Source organism: Pseudophryne corroboree, chromosome 3, assembly GCF_028390025.1.
Source record: "Pseudophryne corroboree isolate aPseCor3 chromosome 3, aPseCor3.hap2, whole genome shotgun sequence".
NCBI lineage: Eukaryota > Metazoa > Chordata > Amphibia > Anura > Myobatrachidae > Pseudophryne > Pseudophryne corroboree.
The window spans coordinates 617093569-617108245 of NC_086446.1; the positions used below are offsets into that span (position 1 = coordinate 617093569).

General features: G+C 50.0%; 1 protein-coding gene across 2 annotated transcripts in view; it reads right to left on the reverse strand.

The window, feature by feature from the left end:
- Positions 1-14677, reverse strand: part of NOC3L (NOC3 like DNA replication regulator) — a 221075-nt gene that overhangs the window by 132290 nt on the left and 74108 nt on the right. For both annotated transcript variants that reach the window (XM_063961653.1, XM_063961651.1), the window contains exon 10: positions 9822-9950. In XM_063961653.1, coding sequence (XP_063817723.1) covers positions 9822-9950 — 129 coding nt within the window. The remainder of the gene's footprint in view (positions 1-9821; positions 9951-14677) is intronic.

Here is a 14677-nt window from a genome sequence, read left to right on the forward strand (position 1 = left end):
CGTAGCAGGCGTTCTCTTCCCTCTACCTTTACCTCTGGTGAGGAAGGAAGAGCCCCGACCCTTTCTGAACTTATGCGACCGAAAGGACTGCATCTGATATTGAGGCATTTTATTTTGCTGTGGGGGGACATAAGGCAAAAAGGAAGACTTACCCGCGGTAGCTGTGGAAACAAGGTCCGCGAGTCTCTCCCCAAATAAAACCTCACCCGTGTAAGGTAAAGTTTCCATATGTCTCTATGAATCGGCATCACCCGTCCACTGGCGGGTCCACAGGGACCGTCTAGCAGAAACTGCCATGGCATTGGCTCTTGAACCCAACAGCCCAATGTCTCTCGCAGCCTCTCTCATATATAACGCTGCGTCTTTTATGTGACCCAAGGTCAACAAAATGCTATCTTTATCTAGGGTGTCAATGTCAGATGACAAGTTATCTGTCCATGCTGCAATTGCGCTACCCACCCATGCCGACGCTACTGCCGGTCTGAGCAGGGTACCCGTATGTGTATAAATTGATTTTAAGGTAGTTTCCTGTCTGCGATCAGCAGGATCCTTGAGTGCTGCCGTGTCTGGAGACGGTAGCGCCACCTTTTTGGACAAGCACGTCAAAGCCTTGTCCACCGTGGGCGAAGACTCCCACCGTAACCTGTCCTGTGAGGGGAAAGGATACGCCATAATAATTCTCTTGGGAATCTGCAGTTTGTCTGGAGTTTCCCAAGCTTTTTCAAATAAAGCGTTCAGCTCATAAGATGGGGGAAACGATACCTCAGGTTTCTTTTCTTTAAACATGCATACCCTCGTGTCAGGTACAGAGGGGTCCTCTGTGATATGCAAAACATCTTTTATTGCGGGGGCGTGGCTTGGATCGGCATGGAGTAGCTGTGTGCAGCCTTAGCTCTCCGCTAAAAATCCTGTAAACCCATCCGTTTTCCCCAACCTGTGGATCCTGCTCCCTGCCAGCTGGCCCCTGAGTGTGTGCTGCCACTGCTGCTGCCCTTGCTGACCCGTTGTGCGGCGCGGTTGTGCTGCTGTGGACCTTCCAGCGTGGTCCCCGGCTCCCTGCCGGCCGCCTCCGGAGCTCCGGGAGCGGCACGTGTCCGCGCGCCCGGCGGTGCCTGTGCGCTGGTCCTACGGCTGGGGGCTGCAGGGGAGAGGGCCCTACTGTCTGCTGGGTCCGGTGGGGGTGCATGCCTGAAGCCCCGCTGCGGCGACGCTGGAGACCGAGCCCGGGTGAAAAAAGCCAGCGAAAAGCCGCCATTTTTAGTCCTGCTGCTCCTTCTCCCCCTGCGGTGCTGTGCGGAGTGATGACTGTGGTTGCCATCCTGTCTCCCTCCTGGGCTTAATACTTCCACGAGGCCTCGCAAAGCCAGTGTCCTTTATATTTTCTCTTAGATGGACTGTATATACTTCACTGAAACCGGCTGCCCTACTTTAGCTGCCTGTTATCCTGTGGTGATAGCCTGGGTGTCCCTGACTCAGCTTTTCTTCTGCTGCAATTTACACAACGTACACCTGCTTCCTGACTATCTGCAGTGTGCCCACATACTTGTTCCGTTTCTTTGGGGTGCCATATATGCCCGGCCCTGACCCGTGTGCTGAACCTGCTGTAATTCTCCTGTGGATCTGCATTCCCGTCCAGGGGTACCATGGTGAAGGGAGGACAGAGTGCGGCTAACGCTGCTGCGAAACTGGAGAAATTTGCCAGATCACAGCAGGCATCTACGTCGGCAAACCGGGGTGAAGCCGGCCCGCCCTCGCCAGCGGCCGAGGTGGACACCTCCGACCATGATGAGCTGGTGCATTCTACCCAGCAAATATTGCAGGCAATCTCTGCGTCCGAACAGAGGGTCACGGACCGGATTGGGCAAGTACAAATGGATGTTTCTCTGCTAAGGCAGGATATGCAGAAGATCCGAGAGCGTGTGGGTGAAACTGAACATCGGATATCGGCTTTGGAGGATGCTGCTCCACCCTTGCAGTTGAGAGTGGCGGACCTGTCAAGTGACATCTATGCAGGCTAAAATGTCAGATATAGAAGGGAGATTGCGGCGCAACAACGTCCGATTTGTCGGGTTGCCCGAGAGAGCGGAGGGCAACTCCCCGGAGTCATTTCTTGAAGGGTGGCTTATTGATCTGTTTGGCAAGGAGGCATTTACCTCTCAATTTGCGGTGGAGAGGGCGCACAGGCTCCCGCCTAGACCGCCGCCACCGGAGGCCCCGGCTAGAACATTTATTGCACGCTTCCTGCATTTTAAGGACCGTGATACTGTACTCCGTCTGGCCCGAACAAAGGGCCCTATCCAACAAGATGGACATAATATTTCTGTATTTCCTGATTTTGCCCTGGAGGTGCAATTTATTCAAGTCAAGCGTCAGCTCAGAGACCGCAATATACAATATGCTATGATGTTTCCAGCTAAGTTGCGGGTGGTGCTTAACACCACACATTTTTTCACATCTCCTCAAGATGCTGGTGCATGGCTGGAGCGTCAACCACGTTCTCCTTGATGATGTGTTGTTGCTCTGAGGCTGCTTCCAGTTTTTTTTGCACCGCTGTTTCTATTTATCTAATGCATATTCCTGTGAATATAAATGCAATGTGAGGATTTATGCAATGTGGGGCGTATAGGAGTGGGGCAAATTTATGTTATTGCTCGCTATGCATCGTTATGATATGGCGGTAATGGTCAGCTTTGTAATGGGGCATGTGCCTGGCTATGTTGTTTATTTTTTCTTTTTTTCAGGGTTGGGGTACTACTTTTTTCTACGAGTTGTGGAGAGCTCTTAGTGTAAGGGCTTTTCCTTAGGTTCTTTGGTTAGGCCCTTATCCCTTAGTTTGGTTACTTAATGGGAGTTATGGGATCCAGGTATGCCTTAAGTTTGCGAGGTGATACAGGGTGGGTGCGGGGGGGGGGGGGGGGGGGGTTAGTTTGTTTTTTTTCTAAGCCATCATTTTTTAGTTCTGTGCGTACTTTGCAATGACGCGTTATTTCTGTATGATATTGCTCTGTGCTCTTTTGCCTCCTGGGACGTAGGGGGACTGGTTGCTCCTGTCCCTGTTTATGGTTTGCTCAGCCTTGCTATGTTGCGATGCCAGGTTTTGCTGTATGTCTCTTTGATCTATCCTGTTACCCCTTTCAGTTACGATTTCTATGTCTGCTGTTTTTGAGGGGCTCCGTCTGCTCAGCTGGAACGTTCGGGGATTGAATGAAAAAATCAAAAGATCGTTGGTCCTGACTCAGGTTAAAAAATACCAGGCGGACATAATTTGTCTTTCTGAAACACATTTGCATGGAGGTAGGGTGTTGGCACTTAAAAATAAGATTTTACTTACCGATAAATCTATTTCTCGTAGTCCGTAGTGGATGCTGGGGACTCCGTCAGGACCATGGGGATTAGCGGCTCCGTAGGAGACAGAGCACAAAAATAAAGCTTTAGGATCAGGTGGTGTGCACTGGCTCCTCCCCCTATGACCCTCCTCCAAGCCTCAGTTAGGATACTGTGCCCGGACGAGCATACACAATAAGGAAGGATTTTGAATCCCGGGTAAGACTCATACCAGCCACACCAATCACACCGTACAACTTGTGATCTGAACCCAGTTAACAGTATGACAACGTAGGAGCCTCTGAACAGACGGCTCACAACAAGAACAACCCGATTTTTTTGGTAACAATAACTATGTACAAGTATTGCAGACAATCCGCACTTGGGATGGGCGCCCAGCATCCACTACGGACTACGAGAAATAGATTTATCGGTAAGTAAAATCTTATTTTCTCTAACGTCCTAGTGGATGCTGGGGACTCCGTCAGGACCATGGGGATTATACCAAAGCTCCCAAACGGGCGGGAGAGTGCGGATGACTCTGCAGCACCGAATGAGAGAACTCCAGGTCCTCTTTAGCCAGGGTATCAAATTTGTAGAATTTTACAAACGTGTTCTCCCCCGACCACGTAGCTGCTCGGCAGAGTTGTAATGCCGAGACCCCTCGGGCAGCCGCCCAGGATGAGCCCACCTTCCTTGTGGAATGGGCCTTGACAGATTTAGGCTGTGGCAGGCCTGCCACAGAATGTGCAAGTTGAATTGTGCTACAAATCCAACGAGCAATCGTCTGCTTAGAAGCAGGAGCACCCAGCTTGTTGGGTGCATACAGTATAAACAGCGAGTCAGATTTTCTGACTCCAGCCGTCCTTGAAATATATATTTTCAATGCCCTGACAACGTCCAGCAACTTGGAATCCTCCAAATCGCTAGTAGCCGCAGGCACCACAATAGGCTGGTTCAGGTGAAACGCTGACACCACCTTAGGCAGAAAATGAGGACGCGTCCGCAGTTCTGCCCTGTCCGAATGGAAAATCAGATATGGGCTTTTATACGATAAAGCCGCCAATTCTGACACTCTCCTGGCTGAAGCCAGGGCCAGTAGCATGGTTACTTTCCATGTAAGATATTTCAAATCCGCCGATTTCAGTGACTCAAACCAATGGGATTTGAGAAAATCCAAAACTACATTAAGGTCCCACGGAGCCACTGGGGGCACAACCGGGGGCTGTATATGTAGTACTCCTTTTACAAAAGTCTGGACTTCAGGAACTGAAGCCAATTCTTTCTGGAAGAAAATCGACAGGGACGAAATTTGAACCTTAATGGACCCCAACTTGAGGCCCATAGACAATCCTGTTTGCAGGAAATGTAGGAATCGACCCAATTGAAATTCCTCCGTAGGGGCCTTCCTGGCCTCACACCACGCAACATATTTTCTCCAAATGCGGTGATAATGTTGTGCAGTCACCTCCTTCCTGGCTTTAACCAGTGTAGGAATGACCTCTTCTGGAATGCCTTTTTCCCTTAGAATTCGGCGTTCAACCGCCACGCCGTCAAACGCAGCCGCGGTAAGTCTTGGAATAGACACGGTCCCTGCTGAATCAGGTCCCGTCTTAGAGGTAGAGGCCACGGATTTTCCGTGAGCATCTCCTGAAGTTCCGGGTACCAAGTTCTTCTTGGCCAATCCGGAGCCACGAGTATCGTTCTTACTCCCCTTTGCCGTATAATTCTCAGTACTTTGGGTATGAGAGGCAGAGGAGGAAACACATACACTGACTGGAACACCCACGGTGTTACCAGAGCGTCCACAGCTATTGCCTGAGGGTCTCTTGACCTGGCGCAATACCTGTCCAGTTTTTTGTTGAGGCGAGACGCCATCATATCCACCTTTGGTTTTTCCCAACGGTTCACAATCATGTGGAAGACTTCCCCACTCTCCCGGGTGTAGATCGTGTCTGCTGAGGAAGTCTGCTTCCCAGTTGTCCATTCCCGGAATGAACACTGCTGACAGTGCTATCACATGATCTTCCGCCCAGCGAAGAATCCTTGCAGCTTCTGCCATTGCTCTCCTGCTTCTTGTGCCGCCCTGTTTACGTGGGCGACTGCCGTGATGTTGTCCGACTGGATCAACACCGGCTGACCCTGAAGCAGGGGTTTTGCCAGGCTTAGAGCATTGTAAATCGCTCTTAGCTCCAGTATATTTATGTGAAGAAACATCTCCAGGCTTGACCATACTCCCTGGAAGTTTCTTCCCTGTGTGACCGCTCCCCAGCCTCTCAGACTGGCATCCGTGGTCACCAGGACCCAGTCCTGTATGCCGAATCTGCGGCCTTCTAACAGATGAGCACTCTGCAACCACCACAGAAGAGACACCCTTGTCCGTGGCGATAAGGTTATCCGCTGATGCATCTGCAGATGCGATCCGGACCATTTGTCCAGCAGATCCCACTGAAAAGTTCGTGCGTGGAATCTGCCGAATGGGATTGCTTCGTAAGAAGCCACCATCTTTCCCAGGACTCTTGTGCATTGATGCACAGACACTTTTCCTGGTTTTAGGAGGTTCCTGACAAGTTCGGATAACTCCTTGGCTTTCTCCTCCGGAAGAAACACCTTTTTCTGAACCGTGTCCAGAATCATTCCCAGGAACAGCAGACGTGTTGTCGGGGTCAACTGAGATTTTGGAAAATTCAGAATCCACCCGTGTTGTTGCAGCACTACTTGGGTTAGTGCTACTCCGTCCTCCAGCTGTTCTCTGGACCTTGCCCTTATCAGGAGATCGTCCAAGTAAGGGATAATTAATACGCCTCTTCTTCGCAGAAGAATCATCATTTCGGCCATTACCTTGGTAAAGACCCGAGGTGCCGTGGACAATCCAAACGGCAGCGTCTGAAACTGATAATGACAGTTTTGCACCACGAACCTGAGGTACCCTTGATGTGAAGGGCAAATTGGGACATGCAGGTAAGCATCTTTTATGTCCAGGGACACCATAAAGTCCCCTTCTTCCAGATTCGCTATCACTGCTCTGAGTGATTCCATCTTGAACTTGAATTTTTGTATGTACAGGTTCAAAGATTTCAGATTTAGAATAGGTCTTACCGAGCCGTCCGGCTTCGGTACCACAAATAGCGTGGAGTAATACCCCTTTTCCTGTTGTAGGAGGGGTACCTTGACTATCACCTGCTGAGAAAACAGCTTGTGAATGGCTTCCAATACCGTCGCCCTGTCTGAGGGAGACGTTGGCAAAGCAGACTTTAGGAACCGGCGAGGGGGAGACTTCTCGAATTCCAACCTGTAACCCTGAGATACTACCTGCAGGATCCAGGGGTCCACCTGTGAGCAAGCCCACCGCGCGCTGAAATTCTTGAGTCGACCCCCCACCGTTCCTGAGTCCGCTTGTAAAGCCCCAGCGTCATGCTGAGGGCTTTGCAGAACCCGCGGAGGGCTTCTGTTCCTGGGAAGGAGCTGCTTGCTGCCCTCTCTTACCCTTTCCTCTGCCTCGGGGCAGATATGACTGTCCTTTTGCCCGCTTCTTATAGGACCGAAAGGACTGCGGCTGAAAAGACGGTGTCTTTTTCTGTTGGGAGGGGGTCTGAGGTAAAAAGGTGGATTTCCCGGCAGTTGCCGTGGCCACCAAATCCGATAGACCGACGCCAAATAATTCCTCCCCTTTATACGGCAATACTTCCATATGCCGTTTGGAATCCGCATCACCTGACCACTGTCGTGTCCATAAACTTCTTCTGGCAGATATGGACATCGCACTTACTCTCGATGCCAGAGTGCAAATATCCCTCTGAGCATCTCGCATATAAAGAAAAGCATCCTTTAATTGCTCTAAAGTCTGTAAAATACTGTCCCTATCCAGGGTATCAATATTTTCAGTCAGGGAATCCGACCAGACCACCCCAGCACTGCACATCCAGGCTGAGGCGATGGCTGGTCGCAGTATAACACCAGTATGTGTGTATATACTTTTTAGGGTAGTTTCCAGCCTCCTATCAGCTGGATCCTTGAGGGCGGCCGTATCAGGAGACGGTAACGCCACTTGTTTTGATAAGCGTGTGAGCGCCTTATCCACCTTAGGGGGTGTTTCCCAGCGCGCCCTAACCTCTGGCGGGAAAGGGTATAATGCCAATAACTTTTTTGAAATTAGCACTTTTCTATCTGGGTTAACCCACGCTTCATCACATACATCATTCAATTCCTCTGATTAAGGAAAAACTACAGGTAGTTTTTTCACCCCCCACATAATACCCCTTTTTGTGGTACTTGTAGTATCAGAGATATGCAAAGCCTCCTTCATTGCCGTGATCATATAACGTGTGGCCCTACTGGAAAATACGTTTGTTTCTTCACCGTCGACACTAGATTCAGTGTCCGTGTCTGGGTCTGTGTCGACCGACTGAGGTAAAGGGCGTTTTACAGCCCCTGACGGTGTCTGAGACGCCTGGGCAGGTACTAACTGGTTTTCCGGCCGTCTCATGTCGTCAACTGATTTTTGTAATGTGCTGACATTATCACGTAATTCCATAAACAAAGCCATCCATTCCGGTGTCGACTCCCTGGGGGGTGACATCACCATTACCGGCAATTGCTCTGCCTCCACACCAACATCGTCCTCATACATGTCGACACACACGTACCGACACACAGCAGACACACAGGGAATGCTCTATTGAAGACAGGACCCCACTAGCCCTTTGGGGAGACAGAGGGAGAGTTTGCCAGCACACACCCAAGCGCTATAATATATATGGGAACAACCCTATATAAGTGTTGTATCCTTATAGCAGCTTAAATATAGTAATATCGCCAAAAAAAGTGCCCCCCCTCTCTGTTTTACCCTGTTTCTGTAGTGCAGTGCAGGGGAGAGTCCTGGGAGCCTTCCTCACAGCGGAGCTGAGCAGGAAAATGGCGCTGTGTGCTGAGGAGAATAAGCCCCGCCCCCTATTTCGGCGGGCTCTTCTCCGGAGTTTGTGAGATCTGGCAGGGGTTAAATACATCCATATAGCCTCAAGGGCTATATGTGATGTATTTTTTAGCCATAAAAAGGTATTATACATTGCTGCCCAGGGCGCCCCCCCAGCGCCCTGCACCCTCCGTGACCGCTGTGTGAAGTGTGCTGACAACAATGGCGCACAGCTGCAGTGCTGTGCGCTACCTCAGGAAGACTGAAAAGTCTTCTGCCGCCTGCTTCTGGACCTCTTCCATCTTCGGCATCTGCAAGGGGGGTCGGCGGCGCGGCTCCGGGACCGGACTCCATGGCTGGGCCTGTGTTCGATCCCTCTGGAGCTAATGGTGTCCAGTAGCCTAAGAAGCCAATCCATCCTGCACGCAGGTGAGTTGACTTCTCTCCCCTAAGTCCCTCGATGCAGTGAGCCTGTTGCCAGCAGGACTCACTGAAAATAAAAAACCTAAAAACTTTTTCTAAGCAGCTCTTTAGGAGAGACACCTAGATTGCACCCTGCTCGGACGGGCACAAAAACCTAACTGAGGCTTGGAGGAGGGTCATAGGGTGAGGAGCCAGTGCACACCACCTGATCCTAAAGCTTTATTTTTGTGCCCTGTCTCCTGCGGAGCCGCTAATCCCCATGGTCCTGACGGAGTCCCCAGCATCCACTAGGACGTTAGAGAAAAACCATGGGTTAGTCACGTGTATCATTCCACTTTCTCTAGCAGTGCCAGAGGCGTTTCTGTAATGATTAGAAAGTCAGTACAATTTCACCTGGATGACTGTGAAACTGACCAATATGGCAGATACGTCTTCCTACGAGCCCATATTAACTGCAGATTGTTTCATATATTAGCAGTATATGTCCCCCCGCCATATAATAATGAGGATCTCCGTCACGCTGCCCGTTTCCTGGCCCGGTCCCCTGCTACCCCTGTGATGTGCCTAGGGGATTTTAACAATGTTATGGATAGTGGTATGGACAGGTGGAGGGAGTGAGGAGGACGGCGGTGCGGCTCCAGGACGAACAGCGAGGACGACACCTGTGTTTTCCGACCCTCTGGAGCTAATGGTGTCCAGTAGCCTAAGAAGCAGAGCCTATCATTTAAGTAGGTCTGCTTCTCTCCCCTCAGTCCCACGATGCAGGGAGCCTGTTGCCAGCAGTGCTCCCTGAAAATAATAAACCTAACAAAAGTCTTTTCAGAGAAACTCAGTAGAGCTCCCCTGCAGTGCATCCAGTCTCCTCTGGGCACAGGATCTAACTGAGGTCTGGAGGAGGGGCATAGAGGGAGGAGCCAGTTCACACCCATCTAAAGTCTTAGAGTGCCCATGTCTCCTGCGGAGCCCGTCTATACCCCATGGTCCTTACGGAGTCCCCAGCATCCTCTAGGACGTAAGAGAAATATTCTTGGGTTTAAATGTGGCTTTAAATAACATAAGATTTGCTAATAAAGGAGGAGATTTAAAGATGGACACAAAAGCATTCGTGCTGCATAGACAATTTGTGGCTATTAAAAGGAGACAAATCCCTGAGCTAATTTACCTCTGGACGAACATCATAATTTCTGCCCTTCACCAATCCGGAGATGACCTTCACGGCAGCCAGAGAAGCCAGGCCAAGCTTATCCTGCCGGAACAGCTTCTTCACAGCTTCTGTGGACATATCGGCGATCTGTGTAATGAGAGTACGGGAACAATTACTAAGTGTAATGCAGCCATACATCTATCCGGTAATTCCCCAATGCTGGTCAGACATGCCGATTGGTGGACTCCAATGTTTGTCAAAATCCTACATGTTAAAAATTCCATCATCAATACAAGAGAGAGAGACTCATGTTTATGGGAACGTGCGATTCTTTGTACCCAAGAACGTACAAGCTCACTTTATTAACAATTATATACTGAGAGGTTTCCAGGGAAGATGAGATTTTACAATTCTATAAACACTTATGAATGAAGAAGATTCAGTGCACTATCCTTCTGAATTCCTAAATCATCTATCAGCGTCAGGATTACCCACACATCTTATAGCCTTGAAAGTTGATGTGCCAATAATTCTTATGGCAAACTTGAATCTGCCTAAATTGTGCAATGGGACACAATTAAAAATAAGAATTTACTCACCGGTAATTCTATTTCTCGTAGTCCGTAGTGGATGCTGGGAACTCCGTAAGGACCATGGGGAATAGCGGGCTCCGCAGGAGACTGGGCACTCTAAAAGAAAGATTAGGTACTATCTGGTGTGCACTGGCTCCTCCCTCTATGCCCCTCCTCCAGACCTCAGTTAGGGAAACTGTGCCCGGAAGAGCTGACACAATAAGGAAAGGATTTGGAATCCCGGGTAAGACTCATACCAGCCACACCAATCACACCGTACAACTCGTGATACTATACCCAGTTAACAGTATGAATAACAACTGAGCCTCACGAAAAGATGGCTCATAACAATAACCCTTTAGTTAGGCAATAACTATATACAAGTATTGCAGACAATCCGCACTTGGGATGGGCGCCCAGCATCCACTACGGACTACGAGAAATAGAATTACCGGTGAGTAAATTCTTATTTTCTCTGACGTCCTAGTGGATGCTGGGAACTCCGTAAGGACCATGGGGATTATACCAAAGCTCCCAAACGGGCGGGAGAGTGCAGATGACTCTGCAGCACCGAATGAGCAAACTCAAGGTCCTCCTCAGCCAGGGTATCAAACTTGTAGAATTTTGCAAATGTGTTTGAACCCGACCAAGTAGCAGCTCGGCAAAGCTGTAAAGCCGAGACCCCTCGGGCAGCCGCCCAAGAAGAGCCCACCTTCCTCGTGGAATGGGCTTTTACTGATTTAGGATGCGGCAGTCCAGCCGCAGAAAGTGCAAGTTGAATCGTGCTATAGATCCAGCGAGCAATAGTCTGCTTTGAAGCAGGAGCACCCAGCTTGTTGGGTGCATACAGGATAAATAGCGAGTCAGTTTTCCTGACTCTTGCCATCCTGGAAACATAGATTTTCAGGGCCCTGACTACGTCCAGCAACTTGGAATCCTCCAAGTCCCGAGTAGCCGCAGGCACCACAATAGGTTGGTTCAAATGAAACGCTGATACCACCTTAGGAAGAAATTGGGAACGAGTCCTCAATTCCGCCCTATCCATATGAAAAATCAGATAAGGGCTTTTACATGACAAAGCCGCCAATTCTGATACACGCCTGGCCGAAGCCAATGCCAACAGCATGACCACTTTCCGCGTGAGATATTTTTGCTCCACGGTTTTAAGTGGCTCAACCAATGCGACTTTAGGAAATCCAACACCACGTTGAGATCCCAAGGTGCCACTGGAGGCACAAAAGGGGGCTGAATATGCAGCACTCCTTTAACAAAAGTCTGAACTTCAGGCAGTGAAGCCAGTTTGTTTTGGAAGAAAATCGACAGAGCCAAAATCTGGACCTTAATGGAACCCAAGTTGAGGCCCATAGTCACCCCTGACTGTAGGAAGTGCAGAAATCGACCCAGCTGAAAATCCTCCGTTGGGGCCTTCCAGGCCTCACACCAAGCAACATATTTCCGCCATATGCGGTGATAATGTTTTGCGGTCACATCCTTCCTAGCTTTAATCAGCGTAGGAATGACTTCCTCCGGAATGCCCTTTTCCTTTAGGATCCGGTGTTCAACCGCCATGCCGTCAAACGCAGCCGCGGTAAGTCTTGGAACAGACAGGGCCCCTGCAGTATGAGGTCCTGTCTGAGCGGCAGAGGCCAAGGGTCCTCTGAGATCATTTCTTGAAGTTCTGGGTACCAAGCTCTTCTTGGCCAATCCGGAACAATGAGTATAGTTCTTACTCCTCTCCTCATTATTCTCAGTACCTTGGGTATGAGAGGAAGAGGAGGGAACACATAAACCGACTGGTACACCCACGGTGTCACTAGAGCGTCCACAGCTATCGCCTGAGGGTCCTTTGACCAGGCGCAATATCTTTTTAGCTTTTTGTTGAGGCGGGACGCCATCATGTCCACCTGTGGCCGTTCCCAACGGTTCACAATCAACTGGAAGACCTCTAGATGAAGTCCCCACTCTCCCGGGTGGAGGTCGTGCCTGCTGAGGAAGTCTGCTTCCCAGTTGTCCACTCCCGGAATGAACACTGCTGACAGTGCTATCACGTGATTCTCCGCCATCAAAGAATCCTTGTGGCTTCTGCCATTGCCACCCTGCTTCTTGTGCCGCCCTGGCGGTTTACATGGGCGACCGCTGTGATGTTGTCTGACTGAATCAGAACCGGTTGGTTTTGAAGCAGGGGTTCTGCTTGACTCAGGGCGTTGTAAATGGCCCTTAGTTCCAGAATATTTATGTGAAGGGAAGTCTCCTGACTTGACCATTGTCCTTGGAAGTTTCTTCCCTGGGTGACTGCCCCCCAACCTCGGAGGCTTGCATCCGTGGTCACCAGGACCCAGTCCTGTACGCCGAATCTGCGGCCTTCGAGCAGATGAGCACTCTGCAGCCACCACAGCAGAGACACCCTGGCCCTCGGGGACAGGGTGATTAACCGATGCATCTGGAGATGCGATCCGGACCACTTGTCCAACAGATCCCACTGGAAGATCCTTGCATGGAATCTGCCGAAGGGACTTGCTTCGTAAGAAGCTACCATCTTTCCCAGGACTCGCGTGCAGTGATGCACCAACACCTGCTTTGGTTTCAGGAGGACCCTGACCAGAGATGAAAATTCCTGGGCCTTCTCCTCCGGGAGAAATATCTTCTTCTGTTCTGTGTCCAGAATCATGCCCAAGAACAGCAGACGCGTCGCAGGAATCAGCTGCGACTTTGGGATATTCAGAATCCAGCCGTGCTGATGCAGCACTTCCTGAGATAGTGCAACGCCGACTAGCAACTGCTCTTTGGACCTCGCCTTTATAAGGAGATCATCCAAGTACGGAATAATCATGACTCCCTTCTTTCGGAGGAGCATCATCATTTCGGCCATTACCTTGGTAAATACCCACGGTGGACAGACCGGACGGCAACGTCTGGAATTGGTAATAACAGTCCTGTACCACACCCTTGAGGTACTTTGAACTTGAACTTTTTTATATATATGTTCAAGAATTTTAAATTTAGAATGGGTCTCACCGAACCGTCTGGTTTCGGTACCACAACATTGTGGAATAGTAACCCCGTCCCTGTTGAAGGAGGGGTACCTTGATTATCACCTGCTGAAGATACAGCTTGTGAATTGCCGCCAGTACTACCTCCCTTTCACTGAGGGCAGCAGGCAAGGCTGATTTGAGGTAACGGCGAGGGGGAGTCGCCTCGAACTCCAGCTTGTATCCCTGTGATACTACTTGCAGAACCCAGGGATCCATCTGTGAGCGAGCCCACTGGTCGCTGAAGTTCCGGAGACGCGCCCCCACCGCACCTGGCTCAGCCTGTGGAGCCCCAGCGTCATGCGGTGGACTTAGAGGAAGCGGGGAAAGATTTTTGATCCTGGGAACTGGCTGTCTGGTGCAACCTTTTTCCTTCTTCCCTTGCCTCTGGCAGAAAGGAAGCGCCTTTGACCCGCTTGCTTTTCTGAGGCCGAAAGGACTGTACCTGATAATACGGTGCTTTCTTAGGCTGTGAGGGAACCTGAGGTAAAAATTTGGACTTCCCAGCTGTTGCTGTGGATACGAGGTCCGAGAGACCATCCCCAAACAATTCCTCACCCTTATAAGGCAGAATCTCCATGTGCCTTTTAGAATCAGCATCACCACCTGTCCACTGCCGGGTCCATAATACCCTCCTGGCAGAAATGGACATTGCATTAATTCTGGATGCCAGCCGGCAAATATCCCTCTGTGCATCCCTCATATATAAGACGACGTCTTTGATATGCTCTATGGTTAGCAAAATAGTATCCCTGTCGAGGGTAACACTATTATCTGACAGGGTATCAGACCACGCTGCAGCAGCACTACACCTCCATGCTGAGGCAATTGCAGGTCTCAGTATAGTACCTGAGTGTGTATATACAGACTTCAGGATTTCCTCCTGCTTTCTATCAGCAGGCTCCTTCAAGGTGGCCATATCCTGAGACGGCAGTGCCACCTTTTTTGACAAACGTGTGAGCGCCTTATCCACCCTAGGGGATATCTCCCAACGTGACCTATCCTCTGGCGGGAAAGGGTACGCCATCAGTAACTTTTTAGAATTTACCAGTTTCTTATCGGGGGAAACCCACGCTTCTTCACACACTTCATTCAATTCATCTGATGGGGGAACAAAACACTGGCTGCTTTTTCTCCCCATACATAAAACCCCTTTTTAGTGGTACTTGGGTTAATGTCAGAAATGTGTAACACATTTTTCATTGCCGAAATCATGCAACGGATGCCCCTAGTGGATTGTGTAAATGTCTCAACCTCATCGACACTGGAGTCA